General features: G+C 40.5%; 1 protein-coding gene across 1 annotated transcript in view; it reads left to right on the top strand.

Annotated features, from left to right (window-relative positions):
* USP40 (ubiquitin specific peptidase 40) overlaps window positions 1–21,147 on the top strand; it is a 104,865-nt gene that overhangs the window by 80,818 nt on the left and 2,900 nt on the right. Inside the window, exons 21-29 of the mRNA XM_007445733.1 lie at window positions 1,768–1,804; window positions 3,622–3,686; window positions 6,738–6,812; window positions 9,691–9,817; window positions 11,899–11,993; window positions 13,296–13,414; window positions 18,233–18,298; window positions 20,546–20,756; window positions 20,896–20,991. Coding sequence (XP_007445795.1) covers window positions 1,768–1,804; window positions 3,622–3,686; window positions 6,738–6,812; window positions 9,691–9,817; window positions 11,899–11,993; window positions 13,296–13,414; window positions 18,233–18,298; window positions 20,546–20,756; window positions 20,896–20,991 — 891 coding nt within the window. The remainder of the gene's footprint in view (window positions 1–1,767; window positions 1,805–3,621; window positions 3,687–6,737; window positions 6,813–9,690; window positions 9,818–11,898; window positions 11,994–13,295; window positions 13,415–18,232; window positions 18,299–20,545; window positions 20,757–20,895; window positions 20,992–21,147) is intronic.

Raw genomic sequence — 21,147 nt, 5'->3', positions numbered from 1 at the left:
AAATGGTGGAAGCAAAGCTATACAGACAAAATCTCACACAGAAGCATACACATACACACAAAAAAAGGAAAAGGGGAAAGAATAATAAATCTTGCTCTCGAAGTCCACCTCCTTAATTTGGGATGATTCCTTGTCTATTCATTTATTCCACAGATGCAGGGTACATCAAGTTGATTGTGGAGCTTTAATCCGCTGCTTATGAGGCTGTTGGGAGGGATTTCCCTTTCTCTTCCTTGTTCTCACAGCTCCCGGGGCTCAGCTTTGGATTTGGCCCCGCCTGTGCGTGTAGGTCGCCGGAGCGGGTGTTCTTCGCTCAGACAGGACGGGGTTAAAGGAGCCGCTGATTCGAAGGCTCTGGCTCACTCAGGCCGTGGGGGAGGGAGGGGCACGGAGTGCGGGGCGGGCCCGCGGCGGCAGAGGCCAGTGTGACGTTGCACCAGCCTGAGGCACCGATCCTCCGTGCGGGAATCTCCCCGCTTTGCCCTCCGCACCCCTGTGGCTGCGCTCTCCCCGCGGCTCCGAAGCTCCCCGCTCCGCCTCCCGCAGTCTCCGCCCGCGAAGGGGCTTCCTAGTGTGTGGAAACCTTTCCTCCTTCCCGGCTCCCTCCCACTGGTGCAGGACCCATCCCTATCCTTTTGTCTCTGTTTATTCTTTTTTCTTTTGCCCTACCCAGGTACGTGGGGGGGGGGGTGGTTCTTGCCTTTTGGGAGGTCTGAGGTCTTCTGCCAGCGTTCAGTAGGTGTTCTGTAGGAGTTGTTCCACGTGTAGATGTATTTCTGGTGTATCTGTGGGGAGGAAGGTGACCTCCGCGTTTTACTCTTCCGCCATCTTCCCGGAAGTCTGGACAGTATAATCTTATCCTCATCAGTAGAGTGTATCCTTCCGTATCTTTGCCGTGTGTGTACCAATGTGTGGGTATGTATGTACATGTAGAAATAAGAGCCTGACTTGTATGGTTTTCTATAAAATCATAAATGGGATCCCAGAACTTTGTTTCACTTAAAATATTTTAAAGATCTTTTAAGGCCAGTAAATATAAATCTCTTTTATCCTTTTAATTGTTTTAAGACCTCTCAGAGTTTATTTAAATGTTCCCCTGTTAATCCAGGGATGTCTGGATTGTTTGCCATTTTTCTCCTAATCCAAGCACGGCAGCAGTGATCATCCTTCGTACTACTCCCTTCTGCTCTATTATAGTATAAATGAAATTTTACATACTCCTTTGCCCTAAATTTATTTAAGAATGTTTTTCCCCTCAAGAAGTTGGGAGTTTTTTATGACTATTTTTGTTTTGTTTAAACGTCTGTTAATCGTGTCTCGTTTATTGAATTGTGCCATGAGCTCACAGTATGCATCGTTCTTCCCTCATGAGTTGATGTGTGACCAGTTGTTTCTTAGATGATAAATAAAAGCTAATCTCCTTCTCTAGGTGTCAGAGTTCTGTGAAATCAGCCTAATTAATCACATCTGGTCAAAAATACACTGTTAGTCCTCATAAGAAGGGAATCATACCACAGTGCTGGAAGTGGATGAACTTTTAGATAGACCTGGTTGCAAACACCGGAAACTGGTTTTCCCTGCTGAGTTGGCGCCACCTAGCACTTAAGAAGCGCTTACTTAATCACTGCATCGTGTGTGTCTTTATCTATTTGAGAATTACTAAATATAATCAGACTCAGATAGGCCCAGGGTCAAAAAAGGGTGTTTCTCACAATACTGTAACTCAGATATAGAACAACTAATGAACATAGTTTTTTTTTCTTACAGTGTTTAAAGGTAATGCTGGAGAAATCTGGCCTATCAGGTAAGTTACAGACCCTGATGATACATAAGTTTATCCACATCCTTTACTTATAATAAATTTTCTATAAGCCTAATGAAAACTTTTCAAACTTTCTTTTTCTCCAGGGTTGTCAGTTATGCTTTACATTTCTATACGTACATAATTCTCCTGTTTCTTGTTTGCAGGCTAAAAGAAAACTAGTTGGAGGTTAGCCTAATTCTAAGGAAAGAGAGCCTAGATAGGGAACAACAAACGTACAAAAGAGATAGTTAAGATATAGACCCTCTGGAATTTCCTAGATCTTTTGCTGAATTTCTTTTTTTAACCTCATGGATTCAGAATTTCAATGCATTGTGTTTCAGGCCAGTATTTCTGTGTATTGATTAGGGAATGTAATATGAATGAAAAAAATAAACCCAGGGTATCCTGAAGTGGCTACCCAGGTGGAACCACGGAGCAAGCTTGAGGAGGCACCACACTGCTTTCATTAGAGTGAGTGCTTGCCATTCTCTCCACCAGACTGGAAGCATGGGGCTCCGTTATCTGGCAGGGACGTTCACTTGCTCAACTTCTAGGAGTTTCTGTGCGATGCCTCCGGTCATCTCGACAGTAGTCCTCCCATGTAGGGATCATCCCCCGCTCCCACTTTACAGGTGCTGAAAATGGTTAAATGGCTTGCCCAGTGTTACAGAGCAAGTAGCTAAGTGGCTCTGATTTCTTTCTACCATGCTCTGCTATGAAGTAACGGTGTTCACTCTTAACTTACTTTTTTTTTTAAACAAACATAGATTAAGTTACATATCGATATAAATCTTACTGCATTTAAAACTAGAACCGATGACAAAAGAGGGTCTACAAAGAACAGTACTGGGATTCAAAACCTGTAGTCTGTGCAGGATAAATGTGAGGTCTGTGTTTCTTCCCTCGTCTGTAGCTTCTTTCGGTGGGTGGGGGAGTTGACTGTTATAAAGCATTGCTAGTTTTTTAACCATCAGGATTTTCAACTTTTGCTCAGTTCCCTCTCCCCGAAAAAAGTTCTCTCCCCATGTCGTGAGTGTGTAGCAAGCATGCTGAAAAACTGAACTCTGATTAGCCTTCGTAAATGTCCATTTGTACCAACTGCATTGAAGCCGTGTGCCAAAAGGACACGCTTTCGTTAGATCGCTGCTGACTGATAGCACAGGTTTGCTGTACATGTTATCAGTTGCTGAGCGATGGTAGCGTGTATTTTCGTCCAAGACAGAGAAATAAAACTCAATTTCATGTTTTTAGGAGGGATTCTGTGCTTATGTATTTACATCTGTCTATACTTAACGTGTGATGTGGATGCGCATGTGTACTTGTAAATAATAAAGGTGTAAGTAGATGTTGCATACTAGTACCAGGTGTTATTTTTATTTGCAAGTATACAGTTCTTGGTGGAATAGAGAGAAAATTAACCAAGTTGGGGCAATGACTTAATTTTTTTCAGGCCCTGGAAGAGATAATTTACTTTAAAAATTAGTTAATACTGGGCTTCCCTGGTGGCGCAGTGGTTGAGAGTCCGCCTGCCGATGCAGGGGACGTGGGTTTGTGCCTCGGTCTGGGAAGATCCCACATGCCGTGGAGCGGCTGGGCCCGTGAGCCATGGCCGCTGAGCCTGCACGTCCGGAGCCTGTGCTCCGCAACAGGAGAGGCCACAGCAGTGAGAGGCCCGCGTACCGCAAAAACAAAAATTAGTTAATACTTATTAGATCATATCCCATTTGATATTCATTTATCCAGAAGGGTCATTCCTGACAAACTCTTAAAACATATTATTCTGAATTCTTTTTCATCTGATTTTGATTCCTTCATAGGAGACGCGTGGCATTTACGAAAAATGGATTGGTGCTATGAAGCTGGGGAGGCTTTATGTGAAGAAGTAAGATTATTTCTATACATTTCATTTGTAAAGTGATTGTGTTTATTTTGTATTTTCATAAGGATACCACCCTACTCATGTGAATAAATTCTAGAGAAAGCTTTACTTTTTTTTTAGGATATACAAATCCATATGTGGGTCCACTTTTTCCTTACTGCAGTTTTTTCACAGAGTCAGAGGGAAAGTTTCAGCTAAGTGGGAACATATCTAACATCTGTATTGAGTCCTCTTTTGATAAGAGAATATGTCTCTAGTAGTAGTTCTTCATTAACAGGCAGAGAACTACAGAGAACAAAAGACATTTGAACCAGTGAAAGAATTTGAAGATACACTCTGAATTTTGAAACCTGAATATTTTAATCTGAGAGTTTCTCTGTAAGTTAATGATGGCAGAATTCATCTTACCAACCAGTCACTTAGGCTCTGATTCAAACTGCATCTCTAAATCCAGCCCAGACTCTTAGGGTAGGCTTAGGAGCAGTGTTATCACAGGATGTTTGGAATCTGGTTAATCTTCTTTTAAAAAATTTTTATTGAAGTGTAGTTGATTTACAAATGTTGTGTTAGTTTCAGGTGTACAGCACAGAGATTCAGTTAAATGTATATATTCTATTTTAGATTCTTTTCCATTATAGACTATTATAAGATATTGAGTATAGTTTCCTGTGCTGTACAGTAGGTCCTTATTGGTTATCTCTTTTATATATAGTGGTGTGTATATGTTAATCCCAAACTCCTAATTTATCCCTCCCCCCCCTTTCCCCTTTGGTAACCATAAGTTTGTTTTCTATGTCTGTGAGTCTATTTCTGTTTTGTAAATAAGTTCATTTGTATCATTTTTTTAGATTCCACATGTAAGTGATATCATATGATATTTGTCTTTCTTTGACTTACTTCACTTAGTATGACAATCTCTAGGTCCATCTGTGTTACTGCAAATGGCATTATTTCTATTTTTAATGGCTGAGTAATATTCCACTGTATATATGTACCACATCTTCTTTATCTATTCATCTGTCAATGGGCATTTAGGTTGTTTCCATGTCTTGGCTGTTGTATATCGTGCCACTGTGAACATTGTGGTGTATGTATGTTGTCAAATTAGCGTTTTCTCCAGATATATGCCCAGGAGTGGGACCACTGGATCATATGGGTAGTTCTATTTTTAGTTTTTTAAGGAACCTCCATAGTGTTCTCCATAGTGGCTGCACCAATCTACATTCCCACCAACAGTGCAAGAGGGTTCCCTTTTCTCTACACCCTCTCCAGCATTTATTATTTTTTATTTTTTTAATAAATTTATTTATTTTTGGCTGCATTGGGTCTTCATTGATGCACGGGCTTTCTCTAGTTTCAGCGAGTGGGGGCTACCCTTCGTTGCGGTGCGTGGGCTTCTCATTGCAGTGGCTTCTCTTGTTGCAGAGCACAGGCTCGAGGTGCGTGGGCTTCAGTAGTTGTGGCACTCAGGCTCAGTAGTTGTGGCTCGCGGGCTCTAGAGCGCAGGCTCAGTAGTTGTGGCACACGGGCTTAGTTGCTCCGTGGCATGTGGGATCTTCCCGGACGAGGGATTGAACCTGTGTCCCCTGCACTGGCAGGCGGATTCTTAACCACAGTGCCACCAGGGAAGTCCCTCTAGTATTTATTACTTACAGACTTTTTGATGATGGCCGTTCTGACTGGTGTGAGGTGATACCTCACTGCAGTTTTGATTTGCATTTCTCTAATGATTAGTGATGTTGAGCATCTTTTCATGTTGGTTAATCATCTTATTGTTGCTCCAAGTAGCATCAAACCTCACAGTCCAAATCCATGGCCTTAGAAGTACACCCAGAATAAAGCTTTGTGAGAAAGCTTACATAATTGTGCTCACTCCCCTTTCGCCCAGTCTTTAATCTGCCTGCTTTCTGTTCAGTGAGACACTGGCACTGAACATCAACAGAGGTTGATCTAAAGCAGGGCCTTCCGGGGAACAGTCCTTGCTGTGTAACAGTCAGGGACAATACAGAGAGGCTCCTCTTGGGTCCTGGCCAGGAGTTTGACTGCCTGGAGTAGAAAGTGAACCTCAAAGAATCTTCAGGATGTACAGTTCGGATGTCAAAGGAGTAAATCTAGTCAAGTGGTTTCCTTATTTTCTCCTCTTGTTAATTCCCAAATCAGTATCAAAACAGTGCATCTGAAAGCAAACTCATTACCCTCAGAACTGGCTCCGCTTCCCAGATGTGCTTCTTGTCTTCCCCATCCTGATCTTTTTCCGCCTGAAATGTGGCTCACGCTACTTACCTTACATCCGTCATATTTGGTCTCGGCCTTCAATCAGTTTTTCCACTCCTTCTTGACCATTCCCACTGCCAGCCTCCTGGTTCAAGCCCTGTTTTTTTGTGTTTTTTTGCCTCTTACCTAATTTACTACAACTGGCTTCCCTGAGCCCATGTGTTCCCCACTGCAGTATGTCACAAGTGTGGCAGCTTAGATTGATCTTTAAAAACCCCCTTCGCAGAAATCTTGAGTGGCTTTTTTAAAGCAACTGAAAACTCTTTTTTTTCTGTTCCACATCCCTTTGACCTGTGACCGCCTTTCTAACCCAGTTTTCTTTCCGTTACTCTCGAGCAGATCCCTCCCATTCTAGTTAATCTGGTCTCCTAGCTCTTCCCCAGCACAAGTCATACTGACTCTTGACTTAACGTGGACTTGGCCGTGTTTTTCTTTCCCTGAGAAATTCCTTCTTGTTTCCTCTGGCTTTCCCAAATCCAGCCCGTCTTTTGGGCTTAACTAAAATTTTATCTTCTGTAGATTAATCTGTCATTTCTTACTCATCCATCTCCCTTCCTTTAATCTTTTACAGTTCATAATTATACAGTTTTAATACATAATGATATACTTTTTTATGGTTTTAGCTTATTTCCATCTCTTCAGTATCTGCTTCGTTATTCATTTACTTATTTCTTGAAAGGGTAATAGAGGCATAGGGTTTTTTAAAAAAGATCGAATGGTCTCTTTCTTCCTTTCAGAAGTCATAGTGACAAAAAAGATTTTCACTTTCTGTATTCCCAGGATGCAGCACTGAAAGAGCTTATGCTCTCTTCCGGAGACACTTTGCTTTTAATTGAAGGAAAACTTCCTCCTCTGGTAAGATTTCTCTCCTGAATAGACATTTTGTAAATAACAGTTACTATTTTATGATTGCAAGGTTGATATGTTCTCATTGTGTGAAAATGGGGAAATACAATCATAAAGAGAATAGAGTACTTACCCAAAATCCTACCAATCAGACAGCTACCATATTTTACATCTTTATATATTTTCTTCCTATAAAGTCAAATTGTATGTACAATTTTATTTCCTACTTTTTATATTTTACTTTTTAACCTGACCATAAAATCCAGAAACAATCATTATATCCAATATATGACTTACCACAGTTTTATTCACCTACATCCCTGTTGTTCGGATTTTAGCTTGTTTAAAATTTTTTGTTCTTATAAATAGTAATAAATATAAATCCTTCTTAAGACAATTCTAAAGGTGGAATTAACAAGCCAAATTGTTTTCCCAAAGAGTCGTACCAAGTTTACAGTCCTAATGTGTGTCTGTGAGAGGGCTCACACCACTGCTCTTCCATAGACACTGTGTATTACCACTTGGAAAAGCCATTACTTATTAGTTTGTTTTTGTTTTAATGTGGACACATGTAAAGATGAAAATGACCCAGAATTCCAGCATTCAGATAATCATTTGCTTATGATTAGAAAACTCAGACAGTGTAGGCTATAAAATGATAAACAGAAGTTTCTCCCATATCTTTCTCTCCAGAAAGAGCCACAATAAACTTATTTTTCCTTGTGTATCCTTCCAAGAAAAAAATTATGCCTGTTTGTATGCTGAATGTAAATATGTGTGTATCCTTTTCAAAGTTTACATAAAGGGGGTCATATTCTATGCACTGTTTTATACCTTTTGTTTTTTGTTTGTTTTTATTCATTTAATATATCTTGAGGATCTCACATCAGCACATACAGACCTACCTTATTCTTTTTCATGACTTCATAGAATTCTGTTGTATTTTATACTGTGCTCTTTAAAGTTAATTTTTGAATTGATAATATTCATGATACAAAATTCAAAGTGTATAAAAAGCTGGGCCAGGAAAAGTATCCCCCATCCCTCCTGTCCCCCTGCCACTTGGGGTCCTCCCTCCACAGGCAGCCAGCTTCCTCTGTATCCTTCCAGAGGCACGTGCTTATTAAATTTAATGCACACACACATGTATGTATGTGTATATACATAACATATGTACACATTTATATGTATATACATATTTTTATTTACACAAATGATTATAAGCTTGACACCTAGCTTTTGCACCTAGCTTTTTTCATCACCCCCATATATATGCCACATCAGTACCCATAAAGTTATCTCATTCTATTTGACGTATATGGAGGTACCATGATTTATTTTTTAACCAATCTCTTTTCAAAGAATATTTAGGTTGTATCCAGTCTTTTGTTGATACAAATAACACTGCCAGAAATATCGGTTATTTGCCATTTTGCACACGTGTATCTACAGGATATTCCTAGAATTGAAATCGCTTTGTCAAAAGTTATGGCCTACCGTAATATAACCAGTCTTCTGAAGAGGGACCTTGAGGTTGTTTCATGGTTTTTGCTACCATAAACGATTTACAGTGAATATCTTTGTATGCCTGGGCTAGTATATCAGAAGGTAAAATCCTAACCATGGAATGGCTGGGTCAGAGGGCTTGGGCATTTAAAATTTTGACAGCACCAAATTACCGTCCAGAAACTTTGCAGCAGTTTATACTCCTGGAACCAATATATAGGAGTTCAGGTTTACTTACAGTTTCACCAACGTAGAATATTATTAGACTTTCTGGTTTTTGACAGGTGAAAAAAAATGGAGTTTTTTGCTCTGATTTACATTTATTTATTTACTGCATGGAAGTTGAGTATTAATCTTCACCAATTTGATAAACAGAAAAACATTCTCATTTTAATATGCATTTCTTGAAATACATATTTAAAATACTTTACATGTTTTTTTTTTTTTCACATTCTCATCTTCTGTTGTTGGGAATTGCACACTGTAATAGCAACTGATCTTTCATTTAGTAAATCTGCTCAAGTTCTTTACCCACTCGCAAAAGGGGTGGGGAAGAACCAGTTAAATTAGTAAAACTGAAATTACAGAATGTGTTTAAGGAGTTCGAGTTTATTTCATGTAGTTGGTACGTAGGAATGCACCTTAGATCAATAGGTTGTTGGATCTCTATAAAGTTCCTTTAGAAACTTTTATAAATAAAAACTGCATGTAACTGGTGCATTGTGCTATGGTGCTCTTACAGTGCCTGAAAACATTTATATAGTTTGTTCTGTCAAATGTTTTGTTAGTTTGTTTATACTTTTCACTTACTGTAGCTACTAAGATATAGAACAGGGACTTCCCTGGTGGTACAGTGGATAAGACTCTGCACTCCCAGTGCAGGGGGCCCGGGTTTGATCCCTGGTCAGGGAACTAGATCCCACATGCATGCTGCAGCTAAGAGTTTGTATGCCACAACTAAGGAGCCCTGGAGCCACAACTAAGGAGCCAACGAGCCAAAACTAAGACCCAGTGCAACGAAATTAAAAAAAGGAAGATATAGAACATTGGTCCCAGTCATCCTAAAGACTGATTTTTATGATTTTAAACTTTGATTGTAAAAACAGTAAGCAAGTATAGTACATGACAGTTGATACATACATCTTAAGGAAAAATAAATTCAGGAACATTTTCTATATCAAGATGTTTCTTTCTGGGAATTCCCTGGTGGTCCAGTGGTTAGGACTCCTTGCTTTCACTGCTGAGGGCACAGGTTCTATCCCTGGTCAGGGAACTAAGATCCCACAAGATGTTTGCAATGGCCAAAAAAGTTTCCTTCTGTGGAAGCAGAAGTTGACTTAATCTGTGTGCATCACAACAGTTGGAAATCTCCATTCCTCAGGGTTTCCTGAAGGTGCCCATCTGGTGGTACCAGCCACGGGGTCCCTTGCATCACTGGAAGAGTCATCAGGACCAGACAAACTGTACCTTTTCTCAAGGCGGGGTCTGGAGAGCTAATTCCATCCAAGGTGAGAACACAACAGAATTACAGCAGCCAGTGTGTCATAAAGAAAAGTAAAATGATTGCTTCTGCTGAGAGGCAACTGAAATATGTATTTTTTAAATATAAGGTTGAAAATCAAAATCTATTCCATAATTCACAGTACAATAATAATACCATCCTATTTTTATACAGTGGTTTGTAACCTCTATAAAATACCATCTTTTTTTTTTTTTGGCTTTACCTTTCATTTGCCATCTGTTATTTTTATTATCATTATTATTATAGCAATATATTACATTTTTTCAAGGAATTGTTATATAATATCACCTCTCAAGCGCCTCATGGCAGTAGGAATAGCGGCCCCAGTTATTGTAACAGACTAAGACATTGACGCTTCAGTCGCTTCCAGTGTCTTCACTGCAGCCCCAAGGGGCGGAGAGGCAGGGCTGGAGTCCGGACCCCATGCAGCTCCTGTTCTTTCTGCTGCCGCCACCCAGGAGCTCCTTAAAGGGCATTCTAGCTCACTGACTTCTGAGAAGGCTCACAGACAGGGTATAAACATATTGTTTCACTCTGTCTAAGTTTCTTCTCCACAGGCAGAATTCAGCACACACGTCGTGATGAGCAAAGGCAGGGAGTTTGAATTGCCATTGTAAAAAGTGGGTTTCCACTTCATTATAAGAAAATACAAGTTAATCTCCTTTGTAACTGTAGATAAAGAGAATATATTTTTAGTAGGACCAAGTTTTTATATTTTTTTCCTTTTATCATGCTTAATTATTTAGCTTTTTTAATGCCTTGAAGTATTACACGTATATTTCTTTTTATCTTTTAAAATTCAATACTGAAACTAACATAAATGATCTCCTTACTTTTTGAAGTTAGGACGATATGTGTAGAGCAATAAAATACTCATGTTGAATTAGCTATGAACTTGGCATTAAGTTATTTTTTGTTTGAGTTATATTAGACATGTTAAACAATTCTAAAAATGATTTTGTGATAGAATAACAGTTACAAGTTAAAAAGCAGTGTGTTTCTCCATGAAAGTAAAGAAAACAGTTCATTTTTTTGGTAGTCCTTCTGTATCACAACATATGGCAAATATTTTTATTTCTGAGAATTTCCTAAAAGTGTCTTTCAGGTAGTACCAGCTTCCAGCATCATTAGACACAAGAAAGACCACTCATGAAGAGAGCTTTTTTACTTAATTTACTTATAATTAATTTCCTATTATGTATTAGCAGTGTGCCCAGCAGTAAGCAAAGACATTTAACTAAAGTAAAAATGAGTCAAGTTACAGATTTCAAATTTAGTTATCAACTTTTATATCCAGAGTTTTATATGAGAGAGCATTTTGTTTTCCCCTTTTTAAAACAATGTAGAAAGGCCTTCTTATTGTCAAGAATTCTTTCAGTCAGTAAACATTTATTGGACATTTATTGTGTGGCACCCACCATTCCTGGCACTGGAGAGACAAACAAGATAGATGCCCTGTTCTCTCTTGAAAATCATATTTAGGGGAGGAGCACCCACCATTCCTGGCACTGGAGAGACAAACAAGATAGATGCCCTGTTCTCTCTTGAAAATCATATTCTGTAGGGGAGACAGATTAGGTTAAAAAAAAAAAAAACATATATATATATATATATATATATATACATATGTATAAAAACACATGTATACACACACATAAGAAAACAGACAGACAGAAGAGTAACAAGTTGGGACAAGTGTTATGAGAGAGAAACAGATACAAGATGAGAGCAGGGCAGAGTATCCAACCAGCAGAGTCCTCTTTGAGGAAGGAGAGGGTGTGGGAAAGAGCATTCCAGGTAGACAGCACAAGTGTAAAATTCCTCAGAGCCATTCTAGTGAGAAGCCCTGCTGCTGTGCCCACAGCATGCCCCCTGGCTGCCCATCTACTGGGCCCTGCTTCCGCCCCGTGAAGTCCTGAGGGGCTGGCCCGAGGAATTCAGATTCTGAGTTGCTTGGATGGAATCGTACTAAACCCGTTTGCAGTATCAAAACGTGGCCTGTATTTCAGAAATAAGAGCTAAGTACGTCTAAAGCTCCTGTCAAACATCTGGCTCTGTCCTTTGTAGATGCTCCCAGTGACGCGCATGCAGAAGTTTCCCTCCGCTACTTGGGAGACGTTGAAATCTCAGAAGATGCTACCCTGGGGGAGCTGAAGTGTCAGGTCAGCCTCCCTCCTGCAGCGTGTACCTTACTGGTGATCTGGCTGCTTCCAGTGAGATATTAATATATTCTTCTATTTCCTTTTCCCTCAATTACAGTCTGTTCTGATAGGGCATGTGTTATATGCCATGTTCAGTGGTGAGTACCCAACAGGCCACACACACATATTGCTCAGACAGCTCCCTGGGTTTGTTTCTACCAGTTGCCTGTGGCTTTCATTTATCCCCTCTCTGACAGGCATGCTGTGCTTTTCATTTGAAATCTCCTCAGTGACTTGCAGCTTATGTTCATTTTGATTTTTTAGGGAAACATTTGTTGGGACATTTGTAAAGCATTCACTTTACTCCTTTATTTACCTTGTCTTTGTGTCATTGTGATTCATGTGTTAAATGTTGTTAGTAAAAGCTGTGTGGTCAGTTGCCCAGGAGGTCAGAATATCAGCTTTATGTTAAACTAGATACTGTATTGTTTTCCTGGACATTAATACTCACAGACACAGTGTTCTGTCCAAATGGAAAGGAATACAACACACAATGCTTAAGAAGCATCTTATTCTCATTGGATTAAAATGAACATCCCTTCTTGCTCTTAAAAGAAACAGTGTAGGTGCTGCACGTAAGGTGAATACCAGTCATTGATTGACTTCTGTGTGTCTTCAATATCTGAAATACCTTCCTCAGAAAAAACAAATGGTCCTATTCTAATAAGAACAAGTAGAAAGAGACTTTTTTTCTTATATTAGTTTAAAAGATACAAAATTGCTGTTTCTAGATTTAAAACGGACGAATATTGGCCATTTTATATACTACAGCCTAAGTATATAAATAGTTATCCACCCCTACAGAATTAGTCCAGCGGTTTGGCCCTAGCATTTGGATCCAGAGATTCTGAAATATTTCAAAATCAGAAGTTATTTCCATGGCAGAGCAAACTTTGTTGAATTATATGAGTACAGATGGAAGTTGAAGATGAGTCCTTGCTTTTATTAGAGAGGCCTCTGCTCTTGAGTTATATAGTCATATAGAAATTAATTTTAAAGTTTCATTTTCTAAAACATAATCATTGAAAAGGAGCTTTTGGCTCAGATTTAGAAACAGAAAAATCTCTAAGGCTGATTTCAGTAGAGAGGAATACAAAGCAGGGTTAATTTCATTTAAACGATATTCCTGTGGATTTTTTGGGTAGATATTATCATTACCTAAGATACTCTTGCCCTTAAATGTCATTGTGTAGCACTTCATTTTTTTTTCCTAAAGCAGTCTGTTTTTAAGAGTGCTTTTTCCGATGTCTGTTTCTTTTCTAGGCCATGACCTTGCCCTCCTTCTCGGAGTTTTCCATCCCATCGCCCGCCTTCCTTAGAGCCTGGACGGTGGAAAGTAGGCGCCCCGGCAGGCTCTTACGAGTCCACTATCAGCGGCTCAGGTAGGGTTCTCACTGAACACTCCACAACAGCCCGTTCTAGGTCATTCCACATTTGTCATGTCAATGGTACTTTTTATCATAAATTAAACTCTGAGACAACTTCAGTTTCTCATATTAAGTATAAATGTAGTTTCATCTGTTTTTACTATGGTCCAGAGACTGTGAACAAAATTTTGATTGTTTTTTTCCCCCCAGCTTTATTGAGATATAATTGCCATATAACACTGTATAAATTTAAGGTGTACAACCTATTGATTTGACAGACGTATAATGCAGAATGATTACCACCATAGCATTAGCGAACAACCTCCATCACATCATATAATCGCCATTTCCTTTTTGTGAGAACATTTAAGATCTACCTTCTTATTAGCAACTTTCAAGTATATAATTCAGTGTTATAAGATGAATATGTTCTGGGGATGTCATGTACAGCATGTTGATTATAGGTTATAACTGGAAGTATGTACCCTTTGACCAACATCTCCCCTTTTCAGCCAGTCCCAGTCCCTGGTAACCACCATCCTAGTCCCTGTTTCTATTAGTTCATCTTTTTTAGATTCCACATATAAGTGATATCATACAGCAGTTGTCTTATCTCACTTAGTGTAATGCTCTCAGTGTCCATCCATGTTGTCTCAAACAACAGGATGTCCTTCTTTCTTATGACTGAATGATATTCCTTTGTGTGTGTATGAGTGTGTGTACACATACATACATACACCACATCTTTACCCATTCATTGGTTAACAGACACTAGGTTTTTCCATATCTTGCCTACTGTGCATAATGCTGCAATGAACATGGGAGTGCAGATAATCTCTTTGAGATCCTGTTTTCATTTCCTTTGGTGAGGTACCCAGAAGTGGGATTGCTGGATCATATGGTAGTTCTATTTTTAATTTTTTGAGTAACCGCCATACTGTTTTTCCATAGTGGCTGAACCAATTTACATTCCCACCAGCACTGAACAAGGGCTCCCTTTCCTCCACATCCTCAAAAACACTTGCTATCTCTTGTCTTTTTGATGATAAGCATTCTAACAGGTGTGAGATGATACCTCATTGTGGTTTCGATTTGCATTTCCCTGATGATTAATGATGTTGAGTACCTTTTCATGTACCTGTTGGCCATTAGTATGTCTTCTTTAAAAAAAAAAAGTCTGTTCACGTCCTCTGCCATTTTTAAATCAGATTGTTTGCTTTTTGCTATTGAGTTGTATGAGTTCTCTATATACTTTGCTTTTTGTTGTTTTTTTTTTTGCGGTACGCGGGCCTCTCACTGTTGTGGCCTCTCCCGTTGCGGAGCACAGGCTCCGGACGCGCAGGCTCAGCGGCCATGGCTCACGGGCCCAGCCGCTCCGCGGCATGTGGGATCTTCCTGGACCGGGGCACGAACCCGTGTCCCCTGCATCGGCAGGCGGACTCTCAACCACTGCGCCACCAGGGAAGCCCTCTATATACTTTGAATATTAACCCCTTAGATTTGCAAATACTTTCTGCTGCTTCATAGTTGCCTTTTCATTTTGTTGATGGTTTCTTTTGCTATGCAGAAGCTTTTTATTTTGATGTAGTCCCACTTGTTTATTTTTGCTTTTATTGCTTTTGCTTTTGGTGTCAAATCCAGAAAATCATTGCCAAGGCTGATGTCAAGGAGCTTACTCCTCTGTCTTCTTCTAGGAGTTTTACAATTTCAGGTCTTAACGTTCGATTCTTTTAATCTATTTTAAGTTGATTTTTGAATAAGGTGTAAGATAGGGGTCTAGTTTCGTTCCCTTGCATGAGACTGTCCAGTTCCCCCCAGCACCACTTATTGAAGAGACTCTTTTCCCCATTGTGTGTTCTTGGCTCCTGTGTCATAAATTAATTGACCATATATGCATGCGTTTATTTCTGGGCTCTCTATCGTGTTCTTTTTTTTTCCTTTGGCCATGCTGTGTGGCATGTGGGATGTTAGTTCCCTGACCAGGGATCGAACCCATGCCCCCTGCAGTGGAAGTGAGGAGTCTTAACCACTGGACCACCAGGGAAGTCCCTCTTTTGGGTTCCACTGATGTATGTGTCTGTGTTTATGCTGGTACTATACCGTTTTGATTACTGTAGCTTTATAGTATAGTTTGAAATGAGGGAGCATGATGCCATCAGCTTTATTCTTTTTTTTGTTTGTTTTATTTTTTGGCTGCGTTGGGTCTGTTGCTTCACGCGGGCTTTCTCTAGTTGCAGCAAGCGGGGGCTACTCTTCGTTGAGGTGCGAGGGCTTTTCATTGCGGTGGCGTCTCTTGTTGCAGAGTACAGGCTCTAGGCGCACAGGCTTCAGTAGTTGTGGCTCACGGGCTGTAGAGCGCAGGCTCAGTAGTTGTGGCGCACGGGCTTAGTTGCTCCGTGGCTTGTGGGATCTTCCCAGACCAGGGCTCGAACCCATGTCCCTTGCATTGGCAGGTGGATTCTTTTTGGTTTTTTTTTTACATCTTTATTCGAGTATAATTGCTTCACAATGGTGTGTTAGTTTCTGCTTTATAACAAAGTGAATCAGTTATACATATACATATGTTCCCATATCTCTTCCCTCTTGCGTCTCCCTCCCTCCCACCCTCCCTATCCCACCCCTCCAGGCGGTCACAAAGCACCAAGCTGATCTCCCTGTGCTATGCGGCTGCTTCCCACTAGCTATCTACCTTAACGTTTGGTAGTGTATGTATGTCCATGGGCAGGCGGATTCTTAACCACTGCGCCACGAGGGAAGCCCTGTTCTTCTTTCTTAAGAAAAGGTTGCTTTGGCTATTCAAGGTCTTTTGTGGGTCTTTACCAATTTTAGAACTGTTTTTTCTGTTTCTAATTGAAAAAATGCTTTTGATATTTTGATAAGGATTGCACTGAACTTGTAGATTGTTTTGGGTAGTATGGACATTTTAACAGTGTTCTCCCAATCCATGACGATGGAATAGCTTCCCATTTATTTGAATCTTCAGTTTCTTTCATCAGTGTCTTATAGTTTTCAGTATACACATCTTTTACCGCCTTGGTTAAATTTATTCCGAAGTATTTTATTCTTTTTGATGCTGTTGGAAATGGGATTGTTTTCTTAATTTCTCTTTCTGGTGATTTACTGTTGGTATATAAAATGCAGCTGATATTTATATATTGATTTTGTATCCCACAACTTTACTGAATTCATTTATTAGTTTTAACAGATTTTTGGTGGAGCCTTTAGAGTTTTCTATAAATATCATCGTGTAATCTGCAGATGGAGACAACTTTACTCTGTCCTTTCCAATCTGGATGCCTTTTATTTTTTTTTCTTGTCTAATTGCTCTGGCTAGTAATTCCACCAATGTGTTGCATATGAGTGGTAGGAGTGGGCATCCTTGTCTTATTCCTGATCTCAGAGGAAAAGCTTTCAGCTTTTCACCACTGAGTATGATACTAGCCATGGGCTTTTCATATATGGCCTTTATTGCATTGAGGTCCATTCCCTCTATATCCAGTTTGTTGACAATTTTTATTATGTTTTGCTGTATGCAGGCCTCTCACTGTTGTGGCCTCTCCCGTTGCGGAGCACAGGCTCCAGACGCGCAGGCTCAGCGGCCATGGCCCACGGGCCCAGCTGCTCTGCGGCACGCGGGATCCTCCCGGACCGGGGCACGAACCCGCGTCCCCTGCATCGGCAGGCGGACTCTCAACCACTGCGCCACCTGGGAAGCCCCTGTTGACAATTTTTAACGTGAAAGAATGTCAAATGCTTTTTCTGCATCTGTTGAGACGATCATATGATTTTCTTCCTTCATTCTGTTAACGTGGTTGTATCACACCAATTGATTTGTGAATGTTTCAACCATCTTTGCATCCCTTGCAGAAATCCCACTTGATCATGGTGTATGATCCTTTTAATGTACTGTTGAATTTGGTTTGCTAATATTTCTTTGAGGATTTTTGCATTTATGTTCATCAAGGATATTGGCCTTTAATTTTCTTATAATGTCCTTGTCTGGTTTTGATATCAGGGTAATGCTGGCCTCATAAAATGAGTTTGGAAGTGTTCCTCCTGTTCTGTTTTTTTTTTTTTTTTTTTTTTGGAAGAGTTTGGGAAGGATTGGTATTAATTCTTCTTTTGGTAGAATACATCAGTAAAGCCATCTGGTCCTCAACATTTTTTTGTTAGGAGGTTTTTGATTACTGATTCAATCTTTTTTTTTTCCTTAATAAATTTATTGTATTTATTTATTTTTGGTTGCGTTGGGTCTTTGTTGCTGTGCGTAGGCTTTCTCTAGTTGCGGCGAGTGGGGGCTACTCTTTGTTGCAGCGTGCGGGCTTCTCATTGCGGTGGCTTCTCGTTGCAGAGCACAGGCTCTAGGTGCGCAGGCTTCAACAGTTGCAGCACATGGGCTCAGTAATTGTGGCTTGCAGTCTCTAGAGTGCAGGCTCAGTAGTTGTGGCTCATGGGCTTAGTTGCTCTGCAGCATGTGGGATCTTCCCGGACCAGGGCTAGAACCCGTGCCCCCTGTGCTGGCAGGTGGATTCTTAACCACTGTGCCACCAGGGAAGCCCCCGATTCAATCTTCTTACTCATAATTAGTCTGTTCAGAATTTCTGTTTCTTTATGATTCAGTCTTGGTAGGTTGTATGTTTCTAGGAATTTATCCATTTCTTCTACATTGTCCAAGTTTTTGGTGTATAATTGTTCATGGTAGTCTCTTAAATTTTGAGTGTTCTTATATGGTATAATATTTCACTTAAGAATACTTGAAATTGGTTAAGAAAAAAACTTTGAACAAATTAAGTGATATGTCATTCAATATTATTTTGTTTCATTTGTTATCAGGGAATATAAATTGGGACAGAGAACTGAGATCTGCTTAGAGCCCCTTCAGAAAGAAGAAAACTTGGGGTAAGATGTCCTACTACACATACAAAATTATACACTTGTCTGATCCCAATGGATAGTTCTACTGTTGATTAAGGTGTTAAATTTTTTAAGTGTTTTTTTCACTGCTTCTAAGGAGTCTGGCAACTTAAAACAGATTATGTTCTAGAAATGTGTTTGTATGTCTGGTGTCTAGATCTTAGGACTCATTTTTCCATAAAAACAGAATTTTTCAGTAAGTCTCAATGCATGTTGAACCCATAATGATCTTGAAGTATAAGCAAGATGCTCATCCCAAGCTCTTACCGGTGCCTGCACAGTCTGTTGTCAAACCAATTGATAGTAACACCTGACATGCTGCCCCTTGTCCTACTTTTGTCATCCTAATGTCACCTGACATACACTTATTGAATTATCAGTTATCATCCGTCTCCCACTACTAGACTATAAGTTTTGTGAGGGCGAGCACTTCGTTTTTTGGTCACTGCTGCCTCCCCGATACCTGGGACAGTGCCTTTGTCATAGTCAGTAACTATTTATGGAATAAAGAAGCACCCCAAAGTCGTCCACGTTCAAACCTATCTATTCTTTTTATCATTATAGGACATTCTTTTATAAGACATTTTTGTCAGTAACACCAAATATTAAGATTCTTTTACCTGATGTGACATGATGATTCTTGTTGCCCTCCTGTTGTGTAACAACTCTACTCTTTCAACCGTGTGACCTTCATTTTATCCCACTGTTTTATAAAAATGCAATTCTTAATGCAAATTGTATTACTAGGAGTAGTTTCCTGGAGGGGAATTTCTGGATCAAATGGTATGGACATTTTAAACCTCTTATTTGTTAAATTCCTTTCCAGGTAAGTTATACCATTATGTTTCCACAAGCTGTGTTTCTAAGTATTTATTTCACCTCACCATCAAACCATCATTGAATGTTGTCATTGTTTAAATGTTTGCTAAATTGATAAATGAAAAATGGTTATCTTGTCTCATCTAGTAAGATTAGGGCGTTTGTTCAAAGGCTTGTAAACCATTTGTATTTTGTGAGCGAGTGAATTGTTTCATATATTTCGCCTGTTTTATATGGGGTCTTAGAAAAAAGTCTAATTTGTGTGAGCTCTTTCTATAATATAGATTATATTACATAATATAAATGGACCCTCTGTCATGTTTGTCGTGAGCAGTGTCCTTTTGAAGACCATGCTGTGCACTTCCTTAGCCCCCCTCCCCGTCCGCGCTTCTGTCCTTGACTGACCTCCAGAGCACTCTTGCCCCCCCTCAGCGAGGACCCTGGCCCCTCGTGGTCTTCACCCAGACTCTGTCACCTCCTTGGCAGCTCCTGCATCTACACTGACCACAGTTTGTATGCTCTGGGACCTCAGCTCTGCTCACTGACCTCAACAACACCTACACCCTCTCAAAAATTCCTTCCTTCCTGACCACAGTCCCCCGCTTTCAGTCCAATCTCCTGATTCACTGGGCCCTCGCTCCCCCTGCGTTGCCTGTTTCCTCCAGTTGTGTTACCCTTTCTTTCGATAGAAACACCAGTATAATAGAAATACAGCATTCAAATCGTTCATTGTCTCACCATCCTTAAAGTTTTCATGTCTCCTCTCCACCTTCCAGTTCTTATCTGTAGCTTCTATTTCACGTCCTATATCTGAAACAGTCTCCATGCATCTAAAGTTCTTTCCGACCTTTCTGAATGTTTCTCCTCTTTCTCTTCCTTCAAGCACCTCGTATCTGTGCTCGTCTCCTGCAGAGGTTTCCTTTGCTCTTACAACTACACCCCTCATCTTCTCTTCCTGACTCTAAGCCCTCCGTCTCTTCTCCCTGGCTAAGTTTTCTGCCAGCTTCACAGGTTCTGGTTCTGAAATCAGCGTGTCCTCGGAAGTGGCCGTAGCGGGAAGCCCGTCTTCCCCTTCGTCACCGGGAGAGCCCTGCTGCCCTTCCAGCTCTGTCGCCCCCAATCCTCTTCCCTCCGCGCCCCACTGAGGAACAACTTCCTCCGCCTTCAGCCTCGCCTGCTGCCTCCCCAGGGACCCTGCTGTGGACTCAGAATGAGAGCTCACCTCCATTCTGCGTCAGGACTGAAGGAAATCAAAGTAAAGCTTTCCCACTAGCATTCAGGGTTTAAGGAAAATCTCTCCTTAGGAAAAACTCAGAAGAGTCAGAGGAGAAGCTATGCCATTCACACCTGCCGAGGTTATTGCATGTTTCCCATTTTGTTGTAAATCTGACATGTGACTGTTTTCTGATGCAGCCCCCAGCATGTGCTGCTGAGGACACAGATGCGCCTCCCTGGCAAGAGGGCGTATGCCTTGCCCGTGGACTTGGTGTGGGACACTGCCCGAGGCTGGACGGCCGGCTCCCTGAGGCACCGAGTGGCCGATTTCTATTCTCTTCCTGTGGAGAAAATTGAAATTGCCAAATACCTTCCTGAAAAGTTTGAGTGGCTTCCAGTACCTGGCTGGGTAAAGCTGTGGGCCTCCCTCAGGGAAATCGGGCCTCACTGGCATAGTGAATAATTAACTGCAGTTTTCCACAGACAGGGAATTTAGTAAGAATTTGAGATTGAGTTTTCTTTATTCAAGATACTTAATTTTTCTGTAGAAGCAGCAAATTACCAAGAGGAGAAAGAAGAAAAAGCAAGATAATTTGCAGGGGGCGCCTTATCACTTGAAAGATGGAGATACTCTTGGCATTAAGGTACGTTTTTAATAGTAAACTTACCACTTTGACAAAACACCAGAATCAAATGATTTTATAGAGAAGTTTTATCAAATCTTCAAGGCATAGATAATCCCATTTAATATAAATTGTTTCAAAAAGTGGGGGGGGGGGGGAGGGAACAAAGAGAACTTT

This window comes from Lipotes vexillifer, unplaced genomic scaffold (assembly GCF_000442215.2).
Source record: "Lipotes vexillifer unplaced genomic scaffold, Lipotes_vexillifer_v1.1 scaffold1492, whole genome shotgun sequence".
In the NCBI taxonomy this organism is placed as follows: domain Eukaryota; kingdom Metazoa; phylum Chordata; class Mammalia; order Artiodactyla; family Lipotidae; genus Lipotes; species Lipotes vexillifer.
This window is presented reverse-complemented; position numbering and strand designations above follow the sequence as displayed.